Below are 15,233 nucleotides of genomic sequence, written 5' to 3' on the forward strand. Positions count from 1 at the left end.
CTGTGACGGGGGGGGGGGGATGGGAGCGTCAGATGGCAGGGCCCCTCTGCGTAGCAGGAGTGCTTGTGGGGGCAGAACGGAAGCCTCAGCTGGTCTCGAGCCCACCCCCCACATTAGAAGTGCAGTGACCTGCTCGGGGAGACGCGTCCCCAGCTGGGGCGCCGTCGGGAGCAGGGCGTCGGGTGTGGAAACCAGCACTGCTGCAGGAGGCAGGTTCGCGTGGGCGCGGCCAGCAGTGAAAGGCCAGGCCCGGCCCTCAGCCTCCCGCGCAGCACCCTGCAGCTCCGCGCGCGGCCGAGCTCCTCGGGAGGAAACTCACCCTGATTTGGAGGGCAGTTCTTTCATCCTGGTAGCTCAGCTGGTAAAGACTCCACCTGCAACGCGGGAGACCTGGGTTCGGGAGATCCCCTGGAGAAGGGAAAGGCTGCCCACTCCAGTGTTCCTGCCTGGAGAATCCCTGGACTGGATAGTCCACGGGGTCACACAGAGTCAGACTCGACTGAGTGACCTTCACTTCCATCTTTGGAGCCGAGCCCCTGGGAAGGAGGGAGGGGCCGGCGGGGATGTGAGGGACAGAGCAGCAGGGGAGCAGGGCCGGGGGCCTCCAGGCGGGCTTAAGGGGGCATCACCTGGACCCCTTCCCCGGCAGCAGTGGCTGGCCGTGAGGCCTCTGCCTGCAGAGACCCTGGCTCCTGTGCTCAGGGCCCCCTCCCCCTCTGCAGGGGCACGCTGGGGCCAGCTGCCTGTCTCCCCGGGGGCCCCTGCCCAGTGACCTCTCTGCAGGGGCACGCTGGGGCCAGCTGCCTGTCTCCGCAGGGGCCCCTGCCCAGTGACCTCTCTGCAGGGGCACGCTGGGGCCAGCTGCCTGTCTCCCCGGGGGCCCCTGCCCAGTGACCTCTCTGCAGGGGCACGCTGGGGCCAGCTGCCTGTCTCCGCAGGGGCCCCTGCCCAGTGACCTCTCTGCAGGGGCACGCTGGGGCCAGCTGCCTGTCTCCCCGGGGGCCCCTTCCCAGTGACCTCTCTGCAGGGGCACGCTGGGGCCAGCTGCCTGTCTCCCCGGGGGCCCCTGCCCAGTGACCTCTCTGCAGGGGCACGCTGGGGCCAGCTGCCTGTCTCCCCGGGGGCCCCTGCCCAGTGACCTCTCTGCAGGGGCACGCTGGGGCCAGCTGCCTGTCTCCGCAGGGGCCCCTGCCCAGTGACCTCTCTGCAGGGGCACGCTGGGGCCAGCTGCCTGTCTCCGCAGGGGCCCCTGCCCGGTGACCTCTCTGCAGGGGCACGCTGGGGCCAGCTGCCTGTCTCCGCAGGGGCCCCTGCCCGGTGACCTCTCTGCAGGGGCACGCTGGGGCCAGCTGCCTGTCTCCCCGGGGGCCCCTGCCCGGTGACCTCTCTGCAGGGGCACGCTGGGGCCAGCTGCCTGTCTCCCCGGGGGCCCCTGCCCGGTGACCTCTCTGCAGGGGCATGCTGGGGCCAGCTGCCTGTCTCCCCGGGGGCCCCTGCCCGGTGACCTCTCTGCAGGGGCACGCTGGGGCCAGCTGCCTGTCTCCCCGGGGGCCCCTGCCCGGTGACCTCTCTGCAGGGGCACGCTGGGGCCAGCTGCCTGTCTCCCCGGGGGCCCCTGCCCGGTGACCTCTCTGCAGGGGCACGCTGGGGCCAGCTGCCTGTCTCCCCGGGGGCCCCTGCCCGGTGACCTCTCTGCAGGGGCACGCTGGGGCCAGCTGCCTGTCTCCCCGGGGGCCCCTGCCCGGTGACCTCTCTGCAGGGGCACGCTGGGGCCAGCTGCCTGTCTCCCCGGGGGCCCCTGCCCGGTGACCTCTCTGCAGGGGCACGCTGGGGCCAGCTGCCTGTCTCCCCGGGGGCCCCTGCCCGGTGACCTCTCTGCAGGGGCACGCTGGGGCCAGCTGCCTGTCTCCCCGGGGGCCCCTGCCCGGTGACCTCTCTGCAGGGGCACGCTGGGGCCAGCTGCCTGTCTCCCCGGGGGCCCCTGCCCGGTGACCTCTCTGCAGGGGCACGCTGGGGCCAGCTGCCTGTCTCCCCGGGGGCCCCTGCCCAGTGACCCCTCTGCTGCCCTGCACCCGCTCCTTGGCCCCTGTGAGGTGTGGTTTTGTCCTGCAGACCTTGACTTTGACCTTCAGCAGCAGCTCCCCAGGCCTCTGGCTTAGACCCCCTCCCCTGGGAGCCTCCTCCACAGCCGGCTCCTGCTCTCTGCTCCAGCTCAGGCCTGTAGGCGAGGGCACTGCGCACCCCCAGGGCCCCCTGCCTGGCTCGGGCCTCCCCTCCACATCCTCTGAGCCTCTCTCAGCCTGTCCTCTCGGCCTACAGTGGCCGCCGGGCCCGCGGTGGCCTGACACACGCAGGGGCCCTGCTCCTTCAGCCTGAGGTCACGGCGGAGCGACCATGACCACAACCTGGGCCATCTGTCCTTGCAGCCCAGCCGGCGTCCAGCAGAGTCACGGGCAGAGCGCCGGGCTTCCAGTCCCTCCGAACTGGGGGGCAGGGCCCAGGGACGTCCTCAGGCCAGGCGCTCACCTGGACTCGAGTGGGGTGTGGAGAGGGGTTCACAGGGGACCCCACTTGCCTGGATCAGACCCTCTCCTCCAAGTTCACCATGTGCCGGGGCCTTCCGGAAGCCGCCGAAGCCCCCAAGCGGCCATTTTGCTCAAGACAGACTCACTTCGAACTTCTCTCTTCCCTAGAAACTCAGGTCACGTGCCCACACTCCAGGCAGAAGGTCCACGGTGGTAAGCCCGCTTCTCAGGAACCTTCAAGCTTCGATCTTCCAGAGGCGCGGAGGTCCATCCCGTCAGCCTCAGGCGTGAGCCAAGCGGCAGCTCACCCTTGGTCTCCTGTTGCTGATGACCCTTCAGCTCCACCGTCCCCCCCCCGCCCCCCCGCCCCCGCCCCCCCCTCCAGTCAGTAACGCTTCTTGCTGTTCACTCTGTGCCCGCTCCTGTGTGCCCGCTCCTGTGGGCCGGCTCCTGTGTGCCCGCTCCTGTGGGCTGGCTCCTGTGTGCCCGCTCCTGTGGGCCGGCTCCTGTGTGCCGGCTCCTGTGTGCCCGCTCCTGTGTGCCCGCTCCTGTGTGCCCGCTCCTGTGGGCCGGCTCCTGTGTGCCCGCTCCTGTGGGCCCGCTCCTGTGTGCCCGCTCCTGTGGGCCGGCTCCTGTGTGCCCGCTCCTGTGTGCCCACTCCTGTGGGCCGGCTCCTGTGTGCCCGCACCTGTGTGCCCGCTCCTGTGGGCCCGCTCCTGTGGGCTGGCTCCTGTGTGCCCGCTCCTGTGGGCCCGCTCCTGTGGGCCGGCTGTTGGTGCGTACGACTGCACTTTTCAAGGCACCGTGTGTACTGTGAGGCTGAACATGTTTTTGTTTGTTTTCTATGTATTATCTGTGTAAAGAGTATTATAAAGGGCTTCCCTGGTAGCTCAGCTGGTAAAGAATCTGCCCGCAATGCGGAGACCTGCATTCCACCCCTGGGCTGGGAAGATCCCCTGGAGAAGGGAAGGGCAATCCACTCCAGTGTTCTGGCTGAGAATCCCCTGGACTGTCTAGTGTGTATATAGATAGACTGTATGTTCGTGTAAAGAGTGTGATAAGCCTATCACAGTTACAAAACTACGTAGCCATTGTGTGGACGTACAGACGTGCTCCCGGAATGGAACCTGTTCGCGTGTAGGGGACTTACTGTGTGAGGTGAGGTGGGTCCGTCTCTGCAGGCTCAGCTTCCAAGGTGCCCCGGGCAGCCCTGCCAGGGCGGCCCCTGCTCCCTGTGTGGGGCCCCTGACCCAGCACAGTGCTGCCCTCCCGAGGGAGCTGGTGCCTGGGAACCCTCCCCCGGGTGGACACCAGCACAGGAGCCCTCCAGGAGCTGCCCAGTGGAGCCAGGGGCCCTGGCTGAGTCACGAAGACATGGCGGCTTTGGGGAGCGGCACCCGGAGTGGCTGAGGGGGGCCGGGTGTCCCCGGAGGACGCTCGACTGAGGGGCGGGCCGGAGAGGCGCTGCGGGGGGCGCAGGTGTGAGGCTCCCACGGCCCCCTCCCCGCCGGACACGTCAGCTCAGGCCCTGCCGGCCCGCCCTCCCGGAGCCTCCAGGCCGATGGCTGGTCTGAACGTGTCCCTCTGCTTCTTCCTCGCCACCTTCGTCCTCTGCCAGGCGGTCAGGAGGGCAGCCAAGGCCCTGCTCCCCGGGGGCACCTACGCCCACTTTGCCCGGGAGGCGGCTGGCACAGCCCAGCTGGGGGCCTGCTGCCTGGAGATGCGGATGCTGGTGGAGCTCGGACCCTGGGCGCTGGGCTTCGGCCCCGACCTCCTGCTGACCTTGGTCTTCCTGCTGCTCCTGGTGCACGGGGCCACCCTGGACGGGGCCTCGGCCAACCCCACGGTGTCCCTGCAGCGGTTCCTCCTGGCCGAGGCCTCTCTGCCCAGCACGCTGCTGGAGCTGGTGGCGCAGGCGCTGGGCGTGCAGGCGGCCGGCGCCCTGACGCGGCTCTACTGGGCCTGGGGGCTCAGCGACCTGCACGTGCTGCAGAGCCTCATGGACCCGCACTGCAGCTCGGCGCTGCGCACGGCCGCGCCCCACGGAGCCCTGCTCGAGGGCTCCTGCGCCTTCCTGCTGCACCTGGCGCTCCTCCGCCTCCAGGGCAGCCGCGCCGTCCACAGGGCGCCGGCCGTGGCCCTGCTGCTCACCGCCGCGGCCGGCACAGGTGAGACCAGCCGCCTGTCCCCGGGGCTGCGTGGCCGCCCAGGAGAGGGGCTGCAGGCCAGCACGGGGCCACCAGGCCTGGGGTGGCCGCTGCCCGGGCACCTGCTGGGGGTGGTGGCCAGCCAGGCGGGACTCAACGCGCTGGGCAGGGACCAGACCCCGGTGGGGCAGTCCTTCCCGGCTGGGTCTGTCCACACCCCGAGCTGCTCCTGCCCATCCTGGGGGGTGGACACCGGAGGCGGACGGCGGGTGGGAGGGAGGCTGCTGCTTCCTCAGGGCCCAGGCTCTGGTCTGGAAGCCCCTGCGTCCTCCGTCACCCCTCCTGGGGGCCTGGGGCTGCTGTTTCCTCCTCAGCCCCTGCCCGCTGCCTGCTGGGCCCACCTGTCACTGCGAGGCAGCCCCCCAGCCTCCCCTCTCCTCCCCCCTCCTTCTCCCCTCGCCCCTCCTCCCCTCGCCCCTCCTCCCCCCTCCTCCCCCTCCTCCCCTCTCCCCTCCTCCTCCCTCCTCCCCCTTCTCTGCCCCCCCGCCCAGGCCAAGCCTCCTGACCAAGCTCTTGTGGGTCCCTGAGCCCCTGTGGAAGCCTCCCTGGCCCCCCCGCCCCCGCCGGCCCCGCGCCCCTCTCTGCTGCTGTTTCTTTGTTCGGCCAAGTCCCTCTCCTCCTTGCTGTCCCTGTCTCTCCTGTGTCTCCCTACCTCTCTGGGTCTCTCTCTAAGATGCCCTTCCGCGGGCGTAGGGTGTGCAGAGAAAGGCTGGGGAGTCAAGTCCACGCAGGGGTGAGAGGTCGGGAGACACTCCTGTCTGGCTGCTGCCTGACCCCCGACCTCTGGCCTGGGCTGGGCGGCCGCCTCCCCGTGTCCCAGTTGGCACAGGGGGTGGAGCCGGGCCCCCCAGGTAGGTGGGCGGGTCCAGTGGGGAGGTGGCGCAGGCGGGCCAGGACTGACGTCTGCACTGCTCCGCAGCCGGGCCCCTGACGTCCGCCTTCCTGAACCCCACCCTGGCTGCCTCGGTCACCTTCCGCTGCTCGGGGCACAGCTTGCTGGAGTACATCCAGGTGTACTGGCTGGGCCCCGTGACAGGTGAGGGGCTGGGGGTCCTGGGGGCGGGGGCAGGCCAGCCCGGGCTGTCCTCTGGAACAGGGGTGGCCCACAGGGCGTCGAGCTTGCTGGCCGGGGTCGAGGCAGGGGCTGCTCCTGGGGCCTTCCCCAGGGTACCCGGGGCGGGGGGCGGGGGGGGAGTCCTCTCAGGGAAGCTGGAGACGCGGGGATTTGGAATAGAGTGTTTTGGCCCCAACCCACGGGGGCACCGGCTGGACGGGCTGGGGCTGTCCTTCGGAGCTCTCGGCCGCTGGCCTGGGAACCACAGTGAAGCGAAGGCTGGGGCAGCAGGCCACTCACCTGTCCCCAGGTGGGTGCGGGAAGCCGGGCTCGGGGCCTTTCTGGGACCGCGGCCTCCTCCCCGCCCCCCCAGGCATCGGGGGCCTGCGGGCACATCGGTCCCATCCCAGCCCATCCTCCCTGTCCGCCACGTGTCCCCTGAGAAGGACAGCAGTCACACGGAGTTGGGGTCCATTCTGCTCCAGGGACACCTTGTCTCAATGTAACTGCTCACACCTGCCGAAGGTGAAGCCCTGCTGCGAGGTCAGGGAATGACCTGGATCCGGGGGACACCGCTCCAGCCTTTGACCCCCAAGCTGCCATGGCGGCACTGGAGCCCTCAGGACCCCCTTGGGAGCCGCAAGGGGCGGAGGCGGGGGGCCAGGACCCGTGTGCATGCGCCGGGTTGGTTCAGGCAAGGGGGCCTCCCGCCCGCGGGGGACGAGAGGCGGCCAGGTGGGGGTCCAGGGTCCTCCACTCCAGAAGCTCTGGGCAAAACCTGGGGGTGAGGGTTCGGCCAGGCCCCACCCCTGACCCCCGGCCCCCTCGGCCCCACCTCCACGCTCACCACCCCGAGGACGACACGCCAGCATCAGGAGATGGCCCCTGGAGGAAGGGGCGCTTGTGCCCGGAACACGGGGCCCAGAGCATGGCCTGCAAGTGCGCACGGCTCCCGGTCCCCACTGACCTCCGGGCGGTCGGCCCCGATGGGAGCGGACGCTGGCAGGAGCCGGGCCAGGGCGAGACCTGGCCCCGTCTGCAGGCCCCTGTCCGCAGAGGGTGTGGGGTGTGGCGTCCGGCGGTCTCGGGCCCGGGGAGCCCCCGGCCTCTGTGTGACCCTCGCTCTCCCGCAGGCATGCTCCTGGCCGTCCTGCTGTATCACGGCCGCCTCCCTTGCCTTTTCCAGAGGAACCTGCTCTACAGTCAGAAGAGCAAGTACCGGGTCCCCAGAGGGAGGCCTGTCCCGGGGCCTGGAGGCAGCCAGACGCCTAAAGAGGGGAGCAGAGGATGGGGGCCCCCGTAGTTGGGGGGCAGCCACTGAGTTCCAGCCACGCCGGCTCCGACCCCTTGAGCAGGGAGCTAGGGCCCGACCATGGCCGGACCCGGGGGTTCCCTGAGCTGAGAGCAGGGGGCAGGCCTCCAGCCCCTTCTCCCCAGAAACCGCATGTCAATAAACTGTCCATAAGACCTGCCGTGTCCCTGGGCCTGGCAGGCTGGTGAAGGGCAGGCAGGGGGAGGCAGGGGGTCTCTGGGGCCTCTTCTCTACAGTTGTTCAGTTGCTCAGTCGCATCCGACTCTCTTGACCCCATGGACTGCAGCATGCCAGGCCTCCCTGTCCATCACCAGCTCCCACAGTCCACTCAAGCTCATTGAGTGGATGTCCATTGAGTCGGTGATGCTGTCGAACCGTCTCCCCCTGTGTCGTCCCCTTCTCCTCCTGCCTTCGGTCTTTCCCAACCAAAATCAAAGGTAAGACCGAGGAGGAGAGGCCACGGTCCAGGGTGAGCACAGCGGCCTTGAGGAGACCACGGGTGGGCTATCCCAGTGCTGACGACTGGCCAGCCTGGACGCGGCCCAGCGGCTCCCGCGCCGAGGCCTGCTGGGGACGGCCAGGGCGGTGGCTGGAGCCCGCAGCTGCAGGGCCACAGGACACCCAGCCCCACCATCCCCCTGCACGCTGCCGCCCTGAAGGCCCTCGTGGCCAGGCACGCACAGCAGGGCCGTCACTGCAGACCCCGGGCTCCCCCAGGCTCGGAGGAGCCCCCAGCCATTTTCTCCCCAAAGACTGGAGCTCACCTGGAATCTCCCACCCACAGAGAACACAGCCCCTCAGCTGGGGGTTCCTGCAGCCCTGTCCCCAGGGGGTCAGCACTGGGAGGACGGTCACTGCAGCAGCCACAGGGGTGAGAGGCCGTCACCCTGGGAGGAGAGAGGGGTCCTCACTGGCAGCACCAGGACCGGTGGGGGGCAGCCACTCAGCTCTCCCCACAGAAAGGCCCCACAGCCCCTGCACGAAGGCTTCCAGGACAGGGACCCCGGGCGCTCCGGCTGGGAGCTGTTCGGTGAGTTAGTTCAGGAAAAGCGTCAACGTGGGCGCTGCAATACACGATAGCAGCGGGTCGTTAGAATTATTCCAGGAGCTTGGAGTCCCTGTTCTGAAATATGTCAACATAGCAAAGCACAACCCACAGGCTTGGGAACAAAAATTAAATTTAAGGAAATTACACAGAAAAGAGGCTTTGACGAAGCAGTTACTACATGGACGGCAACTTAAAATTAACTTTTCAGTAAAATTGAAGACACAGTGACAAGAGTGCACAGAGAGCTACTTGAAATGGCGTGCGAACCGGGAGCCAGCTTCTTGACTCACACTCTGAACAGTCCCAGCAATGGGTCCATCAGCAGAAAGGTCCTTCTTGAAGTTGAAAATTGTCAGAAATGATTGCAATCCTATATTTGTCCAGAGTGACTGATACTGCTTTCAGCTTGATTAATGGAAGATGAAGTTGCCAAATGTATACACTTTAATTAGCTAATTAATAAATTTGCAGAAAAGGGAGACAGGAAAATTGGGCAATCAATCAAAATCTCTTGTGAGTGAAGTATAGTAAGTCCCCTACACACAAGCAGGTTCTAAGAGTGTGTCTGTAAGCCCCACAAAGCCAGCCTGGGCACACAGCTGGCCCCGGCTGCTGCACGGCGCTGAGCTGTGGCAGGGCTTCCCTGGGGCTCAGATGGTGAAGAGTCTGCCCATCACCTGGCTGCAGGTGAGAGGGGCCACCCTCCGCTGAGGCCCCAGGGGCGGCCCTGGGACCGTCTCTGCACCCCTTTCTCTCCCGCCCCCTGTGCTGGTCTGAGCGGTCCATTCTGAGGGCAGGGAGTGACCAGGCTGGTGCTGGGAGGGGCTCTTGGACGGCTCTGGTGGGCGGGGCCTCCCTGGTTCCACCTGTGGCTTCCTGGGCTGCAGATGCCCCGGCCCCGCATCCAGGCCGGCTCCAGAAGGGGCTCTCATCTCTGGACCGCTGCCCCCTCCCTCGCCCCGGCCCACCCCCACCCGTCCTGGCTGCCACGGTGGAGGGGTCCTCTGGAGAGAAGTCTGTGTCTGCAGAGAGGACCCCGGAGCAGCCCCACCCCAGCAGCGCTGCAGCCCCCAGAGCTGGCTCCTCCGGCACTGCTAGGAGAAACGGCTGCTTCTGGACCTGGGGCTGGAGAGGCTCAGGGTGAGCCTGGAGCATCTGCCTCCCTGCCCTCCCCCAAAACACACCCACACTGGCAGGAGTGTGTCAGAAAGACGCGACCCAGACAACAAGGTTCCTCAATGGCCAAGACTGGGACTGGCTGGGCAGCATTAGCAGCAAACTCCTCACAGAAAACAAGCGTCAGGTCACCGTAGGCGAAAGGTCGGGGTTTGGGATGAATGTACTCACACTACTGTACATGAAAGAGACAACGGCAAGGACCTACCGCAGCGCACGGGGAGCTCTACTCCGCTTTCTGAGAAGAGGCTGAGAAGGAACAGGTGTGTGTATGTGTATAGCCGAGTGCTTGCATCTCCCACCGGACCCACAACGCCAAGGCCAGAGTCGGCGTCCGCTCCTGGCAGGACCCATTTGTACTCTATGGGGCTACGGGGCATCAGTCTGACTTGTCAGCCTTGTGGGGTCCTCCCCTGGGGAGCCTGCCCCCAGCTGTCCAGGTGCAGGAGGCCGTGTCTGGAATCAGCCTATCTCTGCGTGGCTGCAGAGCCCCCATGCCCACTCATGCTGAGAGCCCGGGGGGCCACCTTAGGCAAGAGCTCCAGGATAGCCATTTGCTGATTCCAGTTACCTCTGATCCTGGAAGGGGCACTTCTGATGGGTGCTGGAATGTCCTAGCTTAACACAGCTCTTGAATCTCCATAGCGATCTGCGTGGGCCCTAACACCAGTTTCCCGGTGCCCGTCTGCATGACTGTATGACCAGGCTGCTGGCCACCACACACGAGCCAGTAAAACCCAACATAGAGGCGACAGCGTGTACCGGCCGTGAGCCGATTCGCTTTCCCTTCTTTGACCAGACGGGGACCATGCAAGAGGATGCTGTCCATTCCCCTCGACTGACGGAAACCCAGCAGGCCCTGTGGTCTGAGAGCTGCTCTGGGGCACTGCTCACTTGGCGGTGGTGTCTGGCAGCTCCTCAGGGGGTCCCAAGGCCACTGCAGGGGGGACAAGGCTCCCTGTTCATGGACGTTCCCTGGGAGCACACACCTGTCCTGTTCGTGGACATAGCTGAGAGAACGCACCTGTCCTGTTCATGGACATCCCTGGGAGAGCGCACCTGTATTAATAGGTAAATAAAATTCCCATCTCATTCAGGAACTCTTCTGGTCACTGACCTCCCCACTGGCAGGTCTGTGGCATCACATGGGATGTTCCGTAATTACTCTGTGTCCCTGGGTCAGGGAGGGGTCTCTATCACACCTGATGCTGGCTAGTGGGCCAGCCATCTCCATGGGAAATGTTCCGGTCCAGCACCCCAGTGGTGACTGCTGGGGGACGCTCACTGACTCCCGCCCTAAGGTTCCTCCTGGGCTCCACACAAGGTGGTTCCTATCACTTTATAATTCACTTTATCCTTCCTACGCTCCAGCCTCTAATGGGACATAGTGAACCTGGAGATCCCATCCTATACGCCTTCATATTAATAACGTCTGGGGGCTGGACCACCTGACCGACCCCCATTTGGAATGTTCCATCAATGGCGGCCAAAGGGTGGGTTTTCAGGCCTCCTGTTGTACAGGATTAGGTAGGGGACATGCCCCAGTCACACACAGAATGTCTTCCCAGAATACTTTCAGCTACAGCAGGTGCAAACACTGCCCATGTTCAAACTTGACAATTTTCATCCAAACTTTCACCCCAGCCTCATCAGCTCTTGCCTTCCTGTCCCCTCTAGTCTAACGCTCACTTCTGTTGGGTGTCACCCACAGCTGTTGGGACTGCAGGGCACAGGGCTTCCAGTCAAGGAGTCCTGGAAGCGGCTCATCTCTGAGGTGACACCCCCACCCCAGGCTTCTGAAGATTCAGGGCCAAGACACATGCTTTTCTCCACTAAGAGTTTTGAGTTTCTCTTGGGAGGTAAGTGCTTCAATATTATTCCATTTGTGGGAAGAGTAATTACAGTATCTTGTTGCAAACAAGGGTAATAAAATAATGCAGACCCACAGCAAGGATTCTGTCTTCTAAAATCATTTTGGTGTTTTTCTCTTTCGGTTTTATTGCTATCGTTTAAGCGATCAAACGACATCTCAAATGCAGACCTGATAGAATTATAATTCTTAGGGTAACGAAAGAGGAGAATGAAAAAGCTGGCTTAAAATTCAACATTCAGAAAATTAAGATCATGGCATCCGGTCCCATCACTTCATGGCAAATAGATGGGGAAACAGTGGAAACAGCTCCAAAATTTCCTGGGCTCCAAAATCACTGCAGATGGTGACTGCAGCCATGAAATTAAAAGACGCTTGTTCCTTGGAAGAAAATCTTTTGCAAACCTAGACAGTGTATTATAAAGTAGAGACATCACTTTGCCAACAAAGGTTCGTCTAGTCAAAGCTGTGGTTTTTTGAGTAGTCACATACGGATGTGAGAGTTGGACCATAAAGAAGGCTGAGTGCCGAAGAATTGATGCTTTTGGACCGTGGTGCTGGAGAGGTTCGCCAGTATTGGCAGAGACGTTCTTTGCCACTAGTGCCGCCTGGGAAACCCACTGGCAGTGATATTAGGTCACAAATAGAGGGACCAAGGCCAGCAGTGTCTGGACCCACAGGGCCGTGCAGCAAGTCCAGGGAACGAGATAGGAGGAGCGCTGAAAGCCGCTGCTGAGTCGTTCAGGGGAAGAGTACAGGCATGACAGGCCCTTCCCTATCCTCTGCTCAGGCAGCAGTTGGGGGTGGGGGGCCGGTCCTCGGAATTTCATGTCTGAAAAGGAGTGCCTGAGGAAGGCCACCCTGACCCCCATCATTCCCAGCCAGGGAGTCACTCTCAGGAGTTTCAGCCATCCCCCAAAGGTGGGGATACAGCTCAGGCCCTGCCAGGGATGGGGCAGCTCCCCAGCCTCTGGGCCCCTGTGGTCTGCAGGGGTGGGGATCTGGCTGGGAAATAAGGCCAGACTCCGAGGGTACGGGTTCAATACTCAAATGAGCCTGGGGCTCACCTCTACCCAGTGTCAGGGGTCACCCTGGACCCGAGGATCCCAGGATACAGGCGGAACTCTGCGGCCTGGGAGGAAGCCACCTGAATTCGCACTCGGGCAGCCGGAACACAGGACCACTCTCTGGACTATGGGACAGTGGGCGATTGTTCAGAGAGGTCGGCGCCTGCAGGCCCTGGCACACTGGGTCACAGCAGGGAGGGGTCCAGAGGCCACGGCAGGGAGGGGACAGGGCCGCTGAGGGGTGACAGTCAGAGGCAGTGGGAGAGGAGAGGGCAGACAGGCACTCCTGCTCCTGGGAGGGCAGGCGGCCAGGTCTCAGGTTTGGTTCTCTCGAGGGGCACGTCTCTGGAGAAGGCAGGGAGGGGCAGCTCACTATCAGAGCCGTCCTCACGCGGATGCTTAGCAGCCCCTCACGGACGCCAGCACCGGCGATGCTGACTAGGTCCTGGGTACACGCTGGGCGATGGCCTCAGTCAGCTCCCTTGCTGTGCTCACGGCGTCTATGTCCAAACTTCCAAAGTCGGAAGCCTAACCCAGCCCGGCTGGATGTGATGGTCTCAGGAGGTGATGAGGTCATGAGGGTGGAGCCCTCCGGAATGGGATCGGCACCCTTGGGAAAGAGAAGCCAGGGGTCTCCTGCATCCCTTCCGCCAGGGAGGACCCAGCAGCAGACAATGGTCTGTGAACCACGAAGCGGCCGTGCTGGCACCTGGACCAGGCGGGTGCTCGGAGGTCCACTTCCAGCCTTGGGACCTGCTGTTTGGAAGCCACCCCGCAGTGGTGTTCTAACAGTCCCCCTCCCAGACAGGGGCAGTCCTGCACCCAGGACCCGGGCAGGTGGGACGACCCCCCGACCTGAGCTGCCCGCGGGCCCAGGCTGGGTCTCTGCCGAGCAGGCTACTTTCACCCTGTGGTCTGGGTCACAGTGAGAATTCACATTCCCTCCGTAAATTAACTGAAACTTCAATCGCAGCTGGACACGCTGCGATGAGAGGCAGGTGTGCTGGGAGGCAAAGCCCAGGCCTCTGCCCCCGCCCCTCACTAGCGCAGGGCCGCCCCCTTTTTCTGGAGCCTGAATGTCTTTGGGGAGGGGAGGGTGGGACCAGTCAACCCCAGCCCCACCGAGTGAGAACCTCCTGGGAAAGAAGTTCTGGGGCAGGGCATAAGGGGCGGGGTCTATTCCTTGGTGCAGCCTAAGGGGCGGGGCCTGCTCATGGGCGGGGCCTAGAGAGCAGAGGCGGGGCGAAGTGGGCGCCTCCCGCCGCCTGGCCTTGCGCCTCCGCGCTGAGGCTCTGACCTCGCCCACCCTCTAGGGCTGGCCTGTGTAGCCTGTCCCTGCCACATGCTGGACACCGGGCCGGGCCCAGCAAGCTGAGCAGCGCCGAGCACAGTGACTCCGGCTCCCGCCACAGTGTGCGAGGCGCAGTGTGTGAGGTGGGGCCGTGGTCGGGGGTGTCCTTGAGACAGGACACAGCGTGACCGCTCGGGCAGTCCGCCCCCTGTTCTCCAGAGAGCACCCTCCTGGTTACAGGGTCACAGCTACATCCGCCTCCTTGCTGCCGGCTCTCCCTGCTTCCTTCTGGCCCTCACACCCCTCCACACTGGAACCCGGGCACCCTCTCTGTTGGAGGCCCTCTTGCTTCCTCCTTAGCCACGCCCCCCTAGAGTGTCCCTTGGAGTCCCGGCGTCACCCCCTCATCACGTTCGGAGTCCGCGTCCTGGCCTACACCTGCCGCTGCTGTCCCGACGTCCCCCATGCCACCCTGGCCTTGGTCATGTCCCCCTTGGACCCCCCAGGGCGGCTCCCTGTCCTGACCCTCATCCAGCGTCCAGCCGGCAGCACATGGCAGGGCCCACGTGCAGGGCGCCTCCTGCTCCTCTGAGGCACACCCTTCCCCACCTTCAGAGCAGCCCCTTCTCAGCCCCACCATCTTATCTGGCCCACTTCCCAGCCTCTCTCCTCTCCATTCCTCCATGGAGGACCCCAGAGTGCAGCCCCATGAGGCTCTGGGTGCACATTTCAGAGTCCAGTGCCAGGCACACGGCAGGTTTTATCTGAGCATACTGATAAATCATGGGCTTGGGTGCACCCTCAGGACACAGCCTCGGAGCGGGTCAAGAGCTCTAGCCAGCTCCCTGCGTGGACAGCGCCCCTCCCGGCTCTGTGGTCTGACACCCAGCCCCACACCGCCTGCTGAGCCCCAGCTTTGCCTCCAGGGGGCAGTGGTCTCTGGACCTGGTGGGAGGGCCTGGTCCCTGGCACCTGATTCCCCAAGGGGACCAGCCCTGAACGGTGACTCTGGGGGCCTCTGAGGCAGGGATGAGGACACAGCAGGCCAATGAGCCCACCCTCCTCCAGTGAGTGTGCCACCAGGCTGAACCCCAGGCCTCGCCTGTCCCTGGGCCTCTGTGAGGGGAGGTGCCCACGGCCAGCAGCACACGTCTTCCTGGAGGCAGAGCTGGGCCTCCGTGGCTGAGGGCAGAGGGCAGCACCAGCTGGGGAGGGTGGCTGGACCAGCTGTGTCAGGATGCTTTTCACTGCACACGGAGTGCGCTGGGACAGAGAGGCAGAGGGTCTGGCGCTCCCAGCTCACTTGCAGCTCAAGGTTGTCTTCCAAGGCAGGGCCCCCCTTCAGGAGCCCCAAGGAACCGGTGGTCAGGATTGAACCCGGCGGGACAGACATTGTACTCTGCAGTCTCCAGGTTTGGGGGCATGGAGGGCCAGGGCCCCACCTCCTTCTGCTGGCCAGCTGCTGCTCTGGCCATCAGAGAGCCCCAAGAGGAAATGGGGGCAGGGGCTGTGGCCGTGCTCTTGGCCTGTGGAGAAGCTCTGTGCTTGAGCCACAGACAGATGGCTGCGCTTGATCTCCCTGGCACCGGAGTGGTGGTCAAGGGCCCTGATGCCGCCAGCAGCCTTGGCCACATAAACGGCTTCTCTAGTGGGCCATCTGAAGCACCCCTGTGCCTGGCCCCA

General features: G+C 64.6%; 1 protein-coding gene across 1 annotated transcript; it reads left to right on the forward strand.

The window, feature by feature from the left end:
- The first annotated feature begins 4,086 nt into the window (after positions 1 to 4,086).
- LOC138432551 (putative aquaporin-12B) lies at positions 4,087 to 14,142 on the forward strand. Its single transcript, XM_069573927.1, has 8 exons — positions 4,087 to 4,693; positions 5,652 to 5,768; positions 6,920 to 7,085; positions 8,058 to 8,128; positions 9,034 to 9,286; positions 10,028 to 10,178; positions 11,034 to 11,181; positions 13,925 to 14,142. Exons 1-8 carry the CDS (start codon positions 4,087 to 4,089, stop codon positions 14,140 to 14,142), a joined length of 1,731 nt encoding a protein of 576 aa, XP_069430028.1.
- The last annotated feature ends 1,091 nt before the right edge of the window (positions 14,143 to 15,233 follow it).

This window comes from Ovis canadensis, chromosome 1, assembly GCF_042477335.2.
Source record: "Ovis canadensis isolate MfBH-ARS-UI-01 breed Bighorn chromosome 1, ARS-UI_OviCan_v2, whole genome shotgun sequence".
Classification (NCBI taxonomy): Eukaryota; Metazoa; Chordata; class Mammalia; order Artiodactyla; family Bovidae; genus Ovis; species Ovis canadensis.

Excerpts from the sequence above, each read along its gene's own strand:
- LOC138432551 (XM_069573927.1), top strand. The coding sequence starts at position 4,087 with ATGGCTGGTCTGAACGTGTCCCTCTGCTTCTTCCTCGCCACCTTCGTC. Across the intron at positions 4,694-5,651 it reads CACCGCCGCGGCCGGCACAG|CCGGGCCCCTGACGTCCGCC; the intron begins GTGAGACCAGCC and ends ACTGCTCCGCAG. Across the intron at positions 10,179-11,033 it reads GACTGACGGAAACCCAGCAG|CTGTTGGGACTGCAGGGCAC; the intron begins GCCCTGTGGTCT and ends TGTCACCCACAG.